Source organism: Rhinatrema bivittatum, chromosome 10 (genome assembly GCF_901001135.1).
Source record: "Rhinatrema bivittatum chromosome 10, aRhiBiv1.1, whole genome shotgun sequence".
Lineage (NCBI taxonomy): Eukaryota > Metazoa > Chordata > Amphibia > Gymnophiona > Rhinatrematidae > Rhinatrema > Rhinatrema bivittatum.
Genome location: NC_042624.1, coordinates 23,394,627 through 23,410,411, shown reverse-complemented (window position 1 = coordinate 23,410,411; position 15,785 = coordinate 23,394,627). Strand labels below are relative to the sequence as shown.

General features: G+C 48.3%; 1 protein-coding gene across 1 annotated transcript in view; it reads left to right on the top strand.

The window, feature by feature from the left end:
* Positions 1–15,785, top strand: part of HMCN1 (hemicentin 1) — a 688,208-nt gene that overhangs the window by 326,251 nt on the left and 346,172 nt on the right. The window contains 2 exon segments of the mRNA XM_029617466.1: positions 4,195–4,375; positions 6,835–6,962. Of these exon segments, the coding sequence (XP_029473326.1) occupies positions 4,195–4,375; positions 6,835–6,962 (309 nt within the window).

The following is a 15,785-nucleotide window of genomic DNA, read 5'->3' as shown; positions in this document are numbered from 1 at the left end:
AAACCCCCACTACTGGGAACGCCTCTGCTCAATAAGGATAAAGTTTCACAGCGCGTGTACTCTTCCACACAGGAAGGGCGAGTAGTTTTCACATAATTTATGCGGGCAAATAGCCATTTACCCCCATGAAAAAAGCCTTTAAATTTACATAGAAACATAGAAACATAGAAATGACGGCAGAAGAAGACCGAATGGCCCATCCAGTCTGCCCAGCAAGCTCCACACATCTTTTCTCTCATACTTATCTGTTTCTCTTAGCTCTTTGTTCTATTCCCCTTCCACCCCCACCATTAATGTAGAGAGCAGTGATGGAGCTGCATCCAAGTGAAATATAATTTATATGTTGATTTATTAAAAAAATTGATTGCCCGCTCTATCCACAATTCTAAGTGCGTCACAGTGAACATAACACAATCCAAGTGATGTATGACACTACACAAGAAAATAAAAACATCACAAATGAAACCAATGCTCTAGCATCTAAACTAACCTGACCATGTCTTGTTGATGTAACACAAGAGCAGGTGCATGGACTCCCAACTGTCAACATGTTTATATAAAAATTAGTTGGGATATCTTGTGCAGCAGTCCATCCTAGCCAACCCTACTAGCCTAGAATGCTGAAAGGACAGGGTATTTATTCAATCAAACAAGGGGACTAAGACCCTTAGATAAATCAGGTAGAATCCACCCCATTAGTTAAAAGCACACGTAAACAAATGCGTCTTTAACAACTGCCTAAAACAGACTATGGACGTCTCAGACTTCATCTTCTTTGGGGAGTGCATTCTACTGTAAAGGACCAGCAACACTGAATTAACATTCACTGGAATCACACAGTCTAATGTGTTTAACGGATGGGACATCCAACAAGGAGTGCAATAAACTGGGAGGACGATAACATTTTTAAGACCCTATTAAAGCAACAGGGCACCAGGCTGTTAATCACTTTATAGATTGTAAATAAAATCTTAAACCGAATTCCCCACTTACCCAGCAGCCAGTGAAGGTTATGCAAGCAGGAGTGTTAGAGTTGAGGACCCAGCTCAGCTGGGGAACACCCACAGGAACAGTCCAGGACTCCAGGGGCAGACTAGACTAGGGGATCTTCGGCCTCTACCAGCCACCTTCCCTGCAGGTTGAGCCCTTGGGTTCTGGTGTCCAGCAGGACTTGAACAAGGGAGATACCTAAGGCTAAAACTGGACGGGAAGCTGGAGTGGAGAGGAACGAACTGAGGTGAAGCTGAACAGGCCTGGGGATGCAGGCTGCAGGGCTGGAGGCTGATGTTAGACAGGACTGGAGATAGAAGCCAGAGCAGACGTGGGATGCAGACTGCAGGGCTGGAGGCTGATGTTAGACAGGACTGGAGATAGAAGCCAGAGCAGACTTGGGGTGCAGGCTGCAGAGCTGGAGACTGATGTCAGACAGGACTGGAGATAGAAGCCAGAGCAGACGTGGGATGCAGGCTGCAGGGCTGGAGGCTGATGTTAGACAGGACTGGAGATAGAAGCCAGAGCAGACTTGGGGTGCAGGCTGCAGGGCTGGAGACTGATGTCAGACAGGACTGGAGATAGAAGCCAGAGCAGACTTGGGGTGCAGACTGCAGGGCTGGAGACTGATGTCAGACAGGACTGAAGATAGAAGCCAGAGCAGACTTGGGGTGCAGACTGCAGGGCTGGAGGCTGATGTCAGACAGGACTGGAGATAGAAGCCAGAGCAGACTTGGGGTGCAGGCTGCAGGGCTGGAGGCTGATGTCAGACAGGACTGGAGATAGAAGCCAGAGCAGACTTGGGGTGCAGGCTGCAGGGCTGGAGACTGATGTCAGACAGGACTGGAGATAGAAGCCAGAGCAGACTTGGGATGCAGGCTTCAGGGCTGGAGGCTGATGTTAGACAGGACTGGAGATAGAAGCCAGAGCAGACGTCTATGCTCTGGCTTCTATGTCCAGTTCTATGTCCAGTGTTCTATGTCCAGTGTTCTATGTCCAGTGTTCTATGTCCAGTGTTCTATGTCATGTGTTCATGAGACGAATTCTGACAAATACCAGGAGAAGGGACCACATAACCCCTATTCTAAAGAACCTCCATTGGCTACCGATACACTTTAGAATAATATACAAGGCCATTCTCACCACATACAAAAACATCCACCAACTGGCTCCCATTGACCTACAGATCCCTCTCCGACTACACAATTCGTCAAGACCGACAAGAGATGCATACAAGGGTTCGCTACAGGTACCACCGCCCAAATCTACCAGACACAGCACACTAAGAGACCGAGCTTTCTCTACAGCCATCCCACCGTTATGGAACTCCATACCCTCAAATCTCAGAATAGAACCATGCATCTCAACCTTCAAAAAAAGACTAAAGACCTGGATATTCATACAAGCCTTCCCAGACGTCAATTGATCTAATACTTCCAAGCCACCCCTAATCTCCATCTACACTATGGTCGACCTTATCTCCTATCGTTTACTTGTGTAAATTAATAACCTGTCCTTTCTCTTCCTCTAAGCCAAGTTCTTATCACCTTGTTATTTATTTATTTATTTATTTTTAATTTTTATATACCGAAGTTCTTGTAGGGACTACAAATCACTCCGGTTTACATAAAACGAAGAACTGCTCAACAGAGAGCTGAGCTTTACATGGAACAGTAGAACATATGGAACAGTATAACTGGTTGACAATTTAACATAGAGCTAAATAAAGAAATAATAGTTTAACTGGTAATAAATAGTAATAAGTAAAGAAATATAATATATTATATAAGCAGTATAACTATTTAACGTAGCAATAAATATAAATATAAGCAATGCCAAATTATATATGAAATAAAGTAAATTTTTGATCTCAAAGATAATTGTCCAGTTGTAGATATTTTAGAATTAGTACTGGATACAGTGACCATAATTAGGGTAATTAGGATACTTAGTAATTAGGGAGTCTGTCACTTAAGCGTCTGGGAAAGCTTGTTATATGTAACTGCCTTTTCAGCACCATTGTTATTGTTATGTTTACTTTGCACCCCTGTTTTATGTGAACCAGCATGATGTGACTGCTGTCTCGAATGCCGGTATATAAAAAATCTAAATAAATAAATAAATAAATGAGGGGAGCAGCCACAATTGAAGAATAAGGAAGACCTAAGTAAAAGGCATAATGACACAAAACAAAACATTTTTTTATGCACATGCCCGGCATTTATTGCCAATCCAACCCCATTCCTTAAGGCATTCAGTTTTAGGCAACATCTTTATGCCAGAAATGGCTAATATGTATTTATAGAATAACAATCATGCAAACTATTTAATGGTTACAAGCATCAGGAGTAAAATCAAAGGGTAGTTTCAACTCAGGAGGAGTACGGAAAGCAAAGAGCATGATAAAGAGAGAGGGTTAAACATCTGAAATTCAGAAATGTGCAAACATTTATGCAGATTAAAAAATATTCATCGGACAGGGTTGAATGTCTGAGCTGACCCGAACAGGAGTAAATAAAGAAGCCTGAAGGTCAAATCTCACCAGATATTTCATTATTTACATGACTCAGGAATGCTAGAGAATAAATAGCTGGGATATTATTCATTTATTATTTCTACAGTTAAATAGTTTCCTAAACCAAGGTGCTTTATAGCAACTTATGTGTGACTACAGTAAGTCCCTGCCCCACAGAGCTTAAATTGCAGGTAATAACTGAGGCAATGGGAGCGTCTCAAGGTCACAAGTGTCAATGTCAAAAGCAGGATTTGAACCCAGGTCTCCTGGTTGCTAGTCTATTATCCTAATCACTAGGCTTGCTCACATTTATCACACGCTAGTACAAGGTCCAGATGAGACTCTTCCAGGGTTGCTCAGAATACTGCACTGTTTGTCCTAAAAGATTTCAATGTTCAATATAAGGCATCGGGCCTGAGTAACCACTAGCAATATTAGAAAATAGTAAATGAATACATCATGTATGCTCCAAATATTAATAATAGTTACAAATTCCAAGACTCAATCTTGACTCACTATTGATTGATAATTATATTTCCTAGATATCTAGGTAACATGAACAATTTATAGCCATGAGGATATTTTCTGCATATGTAGAGTTTTATTCTGTATTTTAATGTGATTCAGTTAACTGTACTTTATCTGAGACGAAATTAAACAGTCTGGGTTAATCCTTCCAATATATACAGTGAAGCCAAGGGTGACCAGGCCTGGTTCAGGAGATCAACAAGGACATTCGCCAGGCGATGCAATAGAAATCTCAGTAACAGAAGGGGAAGACGTTTTACTTCCGTGTGAGGTGAAGAGCATACCACCTCCCATCATTTCCTGGGCCAAGGAAATGCAACTTATTTCTCCATTCTCTCCTAGGTAACAGCTCACGCTATATGTTGTATGTGGGTATTTAAGATAAAGAAGTGCTTATGAAGGAATTGATGAATCATCTCGGACTAGTTCATTGCATATGTGTGCATAAGGGAGTGTGATTATATACATGCATACATCCCTTACATGCAGCCCGAATCCCGAAGTTATGCATATTAATTTATTTAAAAATGTTTTGGGCACGTGGCTTCGTACACGCACACAATGACTCGCACAAAATTACATCTGCTTTTCAGAGGGGTGGGTTACCTTTTTAAAATCATAAAGTAGGCATAGAAGTCCCAACTACATCCTCTCTCCAGTTTGCATGAAACCAAGAAATGGGCACTTTTATGCTCACTGAGCCTGGGCTATTTTATAACGGCCATTTATGTACATAAAACCATGTTTTATGCATGCAAATGGAGTTAAAAATCAGGCGATTATATATTTATGTGGGTCCTCCCTTGCCCTGATATAAGTGAGTCCTGCACAGATAGAGGGAAGAGGCTGTAAAGGAACTGAAGATAGATGTCTGTGGTGCTGCAGTTTGAGTTTTGTGACATTCGCCATCAGTGCTTAACTGTAAAGCCTTTTATTTTGGACACTAACCAGATGGCTCCGAAGTATTTATTTCTGCACTCACAGTGGAGACCAGCATCCTCCCCAGGGGAAACACAAGGGAATGTGTAAGGAAACCACCCCCGTCACATCGGGACCTGAGAGGACTCCTTTCTTCCCCCAGTTCAACCAACTTAACCTTGGGAAGAAAAGGAAGAAGAAGAGCAGCTAGTCAGGGTCCCTGCCCCAAAGAGTATAAATAACTTTATGCTAGACTGGCCCACTGGGGTGGGGTTACATAATCATTATCATGGGGTATCAAAATAAATAGCTGAGCTTACTCTAATAAACAAACAAAGCTATTTATCTCGGTTTGCCAGCAGTTTGATTTCACTGAATAGTCTTTAGCAAGCTGTAAACCAGCACTATGAAAGATTTCAAGCAGGCTTGGGGTAGATATAGAGGACTTTATTAGGGACACGGTTGGGAGGTTGCCCATACCATTCACTGCTTCAAGAACAAGGCAAGGGGAGAGAAGAAATAAAGAGAAAACAGAAAAAGGTAGAACAATGAAGCAATACTACTACAGGCCATGGGGTAGCTGGTTTGGAACTAGCAGGCTACAAGTAAGTTGATGCCAGAGGTTTGATGGTGTCTGGCTTCCACTCAGAAAGATAATAAGAGGCAAATAAAGGAAGCATGAGCTAGGCCTTGGGGTCGCCAAGTTAGCCAATGTCATCAGGCTGTTGGTGGTCAGGCACTATCCAGCAAGACCATGGGACCTAGGTGACTGGATATTCAGCAAACAGCCTTGATAGTTTTGGTAGCTCTTTAGATTATTACAAAGCTTGGTAATCAATCATGGGCGAAGGGTGGCTAGAAGTGGATTAATATGGGAGCTTGTATGCTGATATACTCAGGATGGTAAAATAGCAAGGAGGAAGGCAACAAAAAATGACGTAGGATATAGAGCAATATCCTGCAAGCAGTCAAGCTTTTACGGCTGGCAGCTGAAATCAGTTCTTAGCAGTATAGACTGGAAAAACTGGGGAGCCTGGATGGGCCAATTGGTCATTGTCTTCCATAATCTACTCTATTATTATGTGATACCACTGCCAAATGTCAAGCAATTTATATGCTCCTGAATGAAATCCCAATCACTGTTGGGTTTCAAACATGATAATGCATACTAATGCATATTAATGCATCGAATGACCAACTGACAGCCTTATACATACATATTTACCCTTGAGATTGAGACATTGTAAGGGGAATAGAAAAGCAAGTCCATTTCCTACTGAATCCCTGGGCTGGAGCTTATCTCATGTGCACGCACCCATCTTTAATAATGAGCATATAGAAAAGCTGTATCTGCAATATGCTGGCACATTTTTATTTGTATGGTAGCATTTTAAAATATATTATTTTCACATTTACTCTACAAGTTCTTATGAACAGATATGAAGTGGCATCATTTTGAACAGACTATTACTTCAGGTTTTCTTCTATATGAAAACCTTTAATGGATATTGCTGGTACAGTGTTTCAGACAGAGGGGAGTGGGGCAAAGAGTAAGAAATGGAGGGGATGAAACCCAGATATGTTGTAAGTAAAGGTTCATGGCACAGCATCTTCAATTAAGACCAGTTCCAATTGATCCAAAAGCTCACGGGAGTAGGAACAGGAAACTGCTGGGCTTCATATAATAACTCGTCATTTCAGGTCTTCACTTCTGCATACTGTACAGGACCAGCACTATGCATTCCATTAAAGCAATCTACAGGTGGCAGGAATGGGGAGAATCATGCATGAAGTGTAATTGTTCATATTTTCATTGATTGCATTCTTTGATGGCATAAATAAAGTTTCAATTTCTTCAAGTCGTCGTATCTTCCGTTTTGCAGACACACTATTCTGAGCTCGGGGTCAATGAAGATCAGTGAGACGAGGATTTCAGACACTGGAATGTACCTCTGTGTAGCCACAAATATTGCTGGGAATGTGACTCAGTCTGTGAAACTAAATGTCCATGGTGAGTTATCATCATTCACCTTTCTGTAGATTCCACTTTGAAATCAGGAGCTTGGTATATGTGCGTATATATATATATATATATATATATATATATATATATATATATAGAGTTGTAGCTGGTCCCTATGCGCTTTGTTAGATAAATCATCTGTACATCTTTATTACCTGTCTCTGTCCTCTTGCTTTTCTTTCATTTGTTTTATTTCTCAAGAGGTCAGCTTTTATTGAACGAGTTTCTGTGATTCCCTTTGTAGCTGGTAAAATGGAATTACCATATTAGTTGCCAGAATACAGAAGAAGAGATTTTAGTTGTACTGAAATCTTGTATTGTTAATTCCCTGTACGTACCAGGATCAGTCCAGGACACCTGGGTTGTGACTCCGCACCAGTAGATGGAGACAGACTAAAACTTGTGGGCGGAGCCATATATAAGCCCCTGTGCCAGTCACAGCCCCTCAGTCTTACTCTGTCTCCAGTAGGTGGTGCAGGTCCAGTCACAGCCCTGTCGGGCCTGATTCTGGTTTAGTCAGGTTCGCTTTTTGGGTTTTATTTTCTATTAGGCCGACTTGGTTTTTTTCTGCAAATTGGGTTTTTGTTGAATTTGGTTAGTTTTAGTCCCGGTTGCCCTGCCTCCCTGGGGAGTTGAGAGGTCCTGAGGGGACTACCCTCCCCAGGTTGAGGCCGCTGCTAGGGTTGAGGACCCGGCTGGTCTAGTAGCAGCGTCAGGGGTGACACCGGGGAGCCCGGTTCACTCACCCCTGCAGGACATAGGGCTTTTCAGTACCAGGGACAGCGTTTGTTTTTTTGTAAAAAAAAAAAAAAAAAAATTGTAAAGTGTTTTACTTTGTTTTTGTCGGCTCTCCGTTGCCTGGCGTTGCGCTCCGTTCCGCTCGGGGGGGGGGGGGGGGGCGTCGGCAGGGGGGAGGTCGCCGTTTTTCGCCGCGGTGATTTGTTTTTTAATTTTCTGCTTTCTTCAGCGCCCCTCACTGTTTTTCGGCGCGCCCTTTGGTTTCCCGCGGTTTTTGCTATGCCGCGCGGCTCGCAGTGCAGGGCCTGCGGCTCGGCGCGTGCGCGTCTCTCCCGGGACAGCCTTTGCTCGGCCTGCATCCCGGGAGACGAGGGATCGTCGGCGGCACCTCGGGGGGCCCGTTCCCAGGTTGCGCGATCGCTGTCGCAGGGGGGGGGGTCCCCCTGATAGGCCTCCTGACCCGTTCCCGGTCAGCGCGGGAGTGGCGGCCATTTTGTCTTCCGGCCGGGTAGTTTCGCGGGAAACGGTGGGGGCCTCGGTTTTACCTCCTATGCTTTCCCCGCAGCGGGGTGCGGCGGGGGAGGTCCCTTCTGAGGGGTCCCAGTCCCGGGGGCATTCGGAAAGCGACGCGTCAGATTCGGGCGAGTTTTCTGAAGATTTTGTGCTTTTGCTGCGCAAAGTTCTCCGTTATAAGCGCAGCAAGCGCAGACGGGGGGACGCCTCGCGCTCAAGGGTCCACCGGTCCCCGCCGCAGAAGAAGACGGCCAGGAGGGTGGCGAAGATCACCCAGAGCGCGGCCCGGGGCAAGCGGCTTCCCCGAGGGGTGCCGCAGAACTCTGATTCCGAAGATACCTCCGGGGCGGACACAGAGGCCTCCGAGGAGCCCCTGCCGGGGGCTGGGACGGCAGCAGCAGATGGCTCGGCGCAGCCAAGTACAGGTAAAGGAGCGCAGGCCGTCGACGGGGATGACCCTAAGGTGGTGCGTCTGTTCCGCAGAGAGGAACTGTCGCCACTCATTCCGGCCATTCTCCAGGAGCTGGGGATTGAAGCTCCTCCGGTGGTGGTCCGCCAGGAGGCAAATATGGATCCCGTGCTGCTTGGGCTCACAGGGCCGGCGGTCGCCTTTCCTTTTCATTTTTCGTCCACGGATATCCTCTTCAAGGAATGGGATACTCCGGAGTTAGGTCTGAAAGTCAGCAAGGCCATGGACAAACTTTACCCTTTGCCGGAGGATGCGCTTGAGCTCCTCCGACTCCCAAAGGTGGATTCGGCGGTGTCCGCTGTCATGAAGAGGTCTACCATCCCGGTCACGGGAGCGGCAGCCCTCCGGGATATTCAAGACCGGAAGTTGGAGGTTCAACTCAAAAAGATTTTTGAGGTTTCTGCCCTAGGGGTGCGCGCCGCCATTTGCACAAATTTTGCTATGCGTGCTAGTCTGCGCTGGGCTCAGGTCCTGCAGGCGAATGCGGGTCTCTCTTCCGAGGAGGCTTCCCAAGCAGACAGATTAGAGGCGGCTATTGCCTATGGAGCTGATGCACTCCATGATCTTTTGCGCACCTCAGCTAGGTCCATGGTGGCAGCGGTGTCGGCACGTCGTCTCCTTTGGCTGCGCAATTGGGCAGCGGATGGCTCTTCCAAGGCTCACCTCGGGGCTTTGCCTTTTAAGGGGAAATTGCTGTTTGGCAAGGAGTTGGACGATTTGATGGTTTCCCTGGGAGAGAACTGAGCGTTTAAGCTGCCGGAGGATAGGGCCCGGTCCAGATCTTCCTTTTCAGGCAGAGCCCGGTTCCGGGGGCCCAGGAAGTCAAGGCCGCAAAGATCCTCTGGACCCTCGTATAGACCGTCTTCCTCTCGGAACCCCCAGTGGCAGCAGTCCTTTCGGGGCAAACGTTTTGGCCGACAAGGAGGGGCCCAGTCGGGTGCGGGCTCCAAGCCTTCGCAATGAAGTTCGGCCGGCCCATCTCTCGTCGCGTCCTCGGCCCGTTGTTCCAAACGTGGGGGCGCGTCTATCCTTATTCCTCGAGGAATGGGCCAGCGTGACGTCGGATCAGTGGGTCCTCGACGTGATAAAACACGGCTACGAGTTAGATTTTGCTCGCATCCCAACGGACAAATTCCTGGTCTCACCCTGCAAGGATCCCAAGAAGAAGGTGGCGGTGCTAGATACCATCCAAAGACTAGAAAGCTTGGGAGCCATCTCTCCGGTTCCGGCCGATCAGTACGGCAAGGGCCGTTACTCCATTTACTTCATAGTCCCCAAGAAAGAAGGCACTTTCCGCCCAATTCTGGATCTGAAAGGAGTCAACAGATGCCTTCGGGTCCCTCACTTCAAGATGGAGACCATTCGTTCGGTGATCGCGGCTGTGCGTCCCGGCGAATTCCTGGCGTCCCTAGATCTCACAGAAGCATACCTTCATGTGGGCATCCATCCAGCGTTTCAGCGGTTCCTGCGGTTTTGCATTCTGGGCAGGCACTTCCAGTTCCGGGCGCTCCCGTTCGGCCTGGCGACAGCGCCTCGGACATTCACGAAAGTGATGGTCGTCGTGGCGGCGCAGTTGCGTCGGGAAGGCCTGCTGGTTCACCCTTACCTCGACGATTGGCTGATCCGGGCGAAGTCTCAGACTCTGTGTCGGCAGGCGGTGGCCAGAGTGTTGCAGCTCTTGCAGTCCCTGGGCTGGGTGGTCAACTACAGCAAGAGTCATCTCGAACCCTCCCAGTCCTTGGAGTATCTGGGAGCCCTTTTCGACACGAAGCGAGGCAAGGTGGTTCTCTCTCAGGAACGGATGTGCAAACTGCAGTCTCAGGTGCTGCGTCTTTTGTCGCTACATCGGCCACGAGTCTACGATTACCTGACGGTTCTGGGGTCTATGGCATCCACGCTGGCGTTAGTCCCTTGGGCGTTCGCTCATCTACGACCGCTGCAGTCCTCATTGCTTTCCCGCTGGAAACCGGTTTCCGAAGATTTCTATCTACCTCTACCTCTCGAGGGTCAGGCGCGATCCAGCCTGAGCTGGTGGCTGGATTCCAAGCATCTCTCCTGTGGAGTGTCCCTTCTGGTGCCCAACTGGACGGTGGTGACCATGGATGCCAGTCTTTACGGCTGGGGGGCAGTTTGCCAGGGGAAGTCGGTTCAGGGTCTGTGGTCACAGTTGCAGACCCGGTGGTCTATCAACCGGCTGGAGACCAGAGCGGTCCGTCTGGCGCTGCAAGCTTTTCTACCCCTAGTGCGCGGACAGGCGGTCCGGGTATTGTCGGACAACGCTACCACCGTGGCTTACATCAATCGCCAGGGCAGGACAAGAAGTCCTCTAGTGGCGGAGGAGGCGCGGCTCTTGATGCTCTGGGCAGAGCGGCATCTCAGCCATCTCGCTGCGTCCCACATAGCAGGGGTCGACAACGTCCAGGCGGATTTTCTCTGCCGTCACCACCTAGATCCCGGAGAGTGGGAGCTGGCGGACGAGGCGTTTCTCTTCATCTGCAGGACTTGGGGAACGCCCCACATGGATCTGATGGCCACGTGGCACAACGCAAAGGCTCCGAGATTTTACAGTCGATGTCGCGAAAGAGGAGCAGAGGGAGTCGACGCGTTGGTGCTTCCCTGGCCGGTGGATGTGCTACTGTATGTGTTCCCACCGTGGCCCATGATCGGCAAGATCCTGCGGCGCATAGAATTGCACCCGTCCAACGTGATCATGGTGGCGCCGGAGTGGCCACGCCGTCCGTGGTTTGCGGACCTGGTCCAGTTGTTGGTGGCCGCACCTCTTCGTCTCCAGGGGTTCGCGGGGCTCCTTCGTCAGGGCCCCGTCTGTTTGGAGGATGCGGCTCACTTCTGTCTCGCAGCATGGCTTTTGAGAGGTATCGGTTGAAGAGAAAAGGCTACTCGGATGCGGTCGTTGCTACGTTGCTGAGATCCAGAAAACAGTCTACGTCCCTAGCTTATGTTCGGGTCTGGGTAGTTTTTGAGGAATGGTGCATGGAGCGGGGTCTGGATCCCACTTCCGCTTCTATTTCCGATATTTTGGCTTTTCTCCAGGCGGGGCTCGCCAAAGGTTTAGCGTGCAATTCCCTTCGGGTCCAAGTGGCGGCGCTTGGGTGTTTGCGTGGTAAGGTCCGGGGGGTCTCTCTGGCTCTCCACCCGGATATCTCCCGTTTTCTTCGGGGGGCTAAACACCTCCGTCCTCCTTTGCGGCTCCCTTGCCCGTCCTGGAACCTCAACTGGGTGCTCTCAGCCTTAGGCTCAGCGCCGTTTGAGCCCCTGAAGCGTTCTACGCTCAAGGATCTCACGTTGAAGACCGTATTCCTGGTGGCGATTGCGTCCGCTCGCCGTGTTTCGGAATTACAGGCGCTGTCCTGTAGGGAGCCCTTCTTGCGCATTTCCGATTCGGGGGTTTCCTTGCGGACAGTTCCCTCCTTCCTTCCTAAAGTCGTGTCGGCTTTCCATTTGAATCAATCGATTGAACTTCCCGCTTTCGCGGTTGGGGAGTCTTCGGACCCGAAAACGAGAGAATTGCGAAAGCTAGATGTGCGGAGGTCCCTTCTTCGCTATCTGGAGGTCACCAATCCGTTTCGGGTGACGGATCATCTGTTTGTGTTGACTTCGGGTCCAAAGAAAGGTTCTGCGGCGTCCCGCACGACGATTGCCCATTGGCTCAAGGAAGCCATTGGTTCCGCGTACATTCTGCGCGGAAAATCTCCACCGGTGGGTCTTCGGGCTCATTCGACGCAGTCTCACGCTGCGTCTTGGGCGGAATCTTCTCAGGTGTCGCCTCAAGAGATTTGCAGGGCGGCTACCTGGAAGTCGTTGCATACCTTCATTAAACATTACCGGTTGGATGTTCAGGCTACTGATGCTGGGGGATTTGGAGAGAGGGTACTCCGAGCGGGACTCTGCTTCCCACCCTCGGTAAGTTAGCTCTGGTACATCCCAGGTGTCCTGGACTGATCCTGGTACGTACAGGGAAAGGAAAATTAGTTTCTTACCTGATAATTTTCGTTCCTGTAGTACCAAGGATCAGTCCAGGATCCCGCCTGCAGTGCTGCGCTATAGTAACGGAGAGTCCGCTCATTATTGTTTTTATTTTTCAGTACGCTGACCCTTGTTTGTTCGTTCTCCCGGTTGGGGAGCCTGGTTCCTGTAGGGGTGTTGGATTTCTTTCGTTTCCCTACCAAGTTGTATGGTTAGCTATGGTTGCCTTTTGGCTTTTTGTCTACTTTGACATTACGTAAGACTGAGGGGCTGTGACTGGCACAGGGGCATATATGCTCCGCCCACAAGTTTTAGTCTGTCTCCATCTACTGGTGCGGAGTCACAACCCAGGTGTCCTGGACTGATCCTTGGTACTACAGGAACGAAAATTATCAGGTAAGAAACTAATTTTCCTATATTTGTCACCTTGGGTATTTTTTCTATCCACTTCCTGGTAGATATTAACCAAAGGAAATCTTAGGTAATCTCATTTACAGCTGTGGCTGCGTCCTCCAGGCTATGCAAGTAAAGAGAAATTTATGACTGTTCGACTGATAGTAAGTTGGAAACCACTGAAGTAATATTGAACAGAGTCACAAATCATGTTGGGACATTCACTCATATACAATAGTCTTTCTCATTAAAGTAAGTGTCATACATTGTCCATTCTCAGAATTATATAGTGGATTCCCTTATCCCCTGTAAGGATAGTTGACTCTTGTGCTGTGGCGTGGTTGATGCAACCTAGTAGGCAAACCTACTAGGCTCTCTACAGCAGCTGGTGAATGCACCCTGGACAGGAACAGGACTGGAGCTTCACCTCTACCAGCCCCGTTCCCTGCAGATTGAGTTTTGGGTTCCAGGGGCTGGCAGGACTTAGGCGAGGGTCCCACAGGGTGTATAGTGAGAGAGTCTGGGGCAAGTCCAAGGTCTGGACAGGCTGTAGAGAGACAATTACCAGGAGCTAGCCGAAGTCGAGGCATGTGGCCAATGGGGCATAGACAGAGTTCATAGCCGAGGTCAGAGGCAGACGGCAGGCAAGATGGAGATCTAGGTCCAAAGCTGAGGTCAGTGCCAAATAGACTGAAGATGGAAAAGGGGAGAAGGGAAGCCAGGAACAGTGCAGGCTGAACTGAGCAAGACAGGCTGAGTAAGATAGGACAGGCTGGGCTGGGCAGACAGGAACCAATGCAGGAGCAATATGTACTGCATCTGAGCAGAGAGACCTGTTGCTGAGACAATCTTGTGAAGTGCAGCTGGGCCTTTTATACTGAGCTGGGTGATGTCAGTGCTGAGTGCCAGCAGCCAAGTTAACTGCTGCAGGGACTTCATAAGATGCTGTGCACACCTAGGGGAGCAGGTTTGCAGACTATATCATGGCAGTGTTCCTGCATTTTTGGAGGACATCAGCATCCTGGGATGAGTGCTACCAGTTGCGGGTCATCCCATGACTTGCAGACGTTACAGTACCTCCCCTTCTAAGCTGCCTCCTGAGGATTCTAAATTTGGGCTTCTGGGGGAGCCGATGATTGAAGTCCTGAATCGTATGAGGGGCTTGAAGATTGGATACAGGTTCCCATCAATTTTCTTCTGGCCCAAAGGAAAGCAGATATCTAAATGATTATGACATCTCCTAAAGCCTAGGACTTCCTGGACCTCAAATTCAGTTTCTGTTTCAGCAAAGGCTGACAAGAGGCCCATTAAAGCAACAGGGATTTTAAAAAAGATATATGGAACATGTTATGGATCTTCAGTGTAGGTTGAAGTTTCAGCTGGTAGGCAACTGCCCCTAACTGCCACAGGATGGGAAATGGTCCAATACATCTTGGTCCAAACTTCATTAAGAGCATCTTGATGCAGATTTCAGGTGCTTGGCCACACCAATTCTCCTGGTTTGAACTGAGGTGCAGGCTGGCAAATCTTATCAGCTTGTTTTTTAAATCGTTCTGCTGCTACAGTGAGCAGTAGATGTGGTTCTACACCATAGATCCTTGTGGACAGGAAACGGAGAGAGGTACTGGAAGCGGAACTCGAGGATGGCACCCAAAGACAATCTGGAAAGGAGAAGCTTCTGTAGAACTCCCTACATGTGGCTATTGTGGCAAAATGCCGCCCACGGGAGAAGGGAAACCCAATCATCTTGGCACTTTTAAGAATATGATTGACCCTTTCCATTTCTCCATTACTTTGCGAATGGTAGGCAGAAGTGAAACCCAAGGTGATGGCAAACCTCTTACACAAGCCTCTCCAGAAGCAGGTGGTAAATTGTACCCCTTGGTGTGAGAGGATATGAGAAGGAAGTACATGGAAACGGAAGAAATGTTGCCCAAAAAGACAACTCAAGTAGGTGGAGGACCAAACCATAAACAAATATCCAGAAAATATGAAGGAGTTGTTAAAACGGAAATGTCCAAACTTGTAGCGGCTCAAATAGGAATTTTATTAAATTCTCAGGAAGTGTCAAAGATAATCTGTTCAAAATCACTTGCACTGTCCTCCGACACGAACTGTGTTTCATTTGACTGTGTCAGGAGCAACCTCAATCACAACACGTATACTGTGAAGCTGATCATCCAGTTTTAATGCATTTTTCAGGGCAGTTTTCAGAAGCCATCTACCTGAGTAAACTAACTTTCTGATAATTTCCCAGCACTTACTTAGCTAAAAGTACTGCAGACATACTTATAGCCAGGTAAAAAGGAAGCAGGCCTGGGGCATGTTTAAATTGGGGGAGGGAAATAATGGGGCTGATTTTAAAAGCCCTACACGAGCCGGGCCTATTTTATAAAGGCCCGGCAATGCACGTAAAGCCCCGGGACGGGTCTAAGTCCCGGGGCTTTACAAAAAGGAAAGGGGCGGGGCCAGAGGCCTCCGGCACAGCGGCTATTTGCCGCTGTGTTGGAGGATCACATGCCGGCAGGCTGCTGGCCCGGGCAACTTGAGCCTGCCCAGAGGCAGGCGCAAAAGGTAAGACAAAGCTCAGGGGGGGTTAGAGTAAGGCTGGGGGGAATGGGTGGGAAGGTTAGAATAGGTGGCGGAAGGCTGCAGGCGTCGGCGTGCACTAGTGTGCACCCCCTTGCACGCGCTGATCCCTGATTTTATAACAT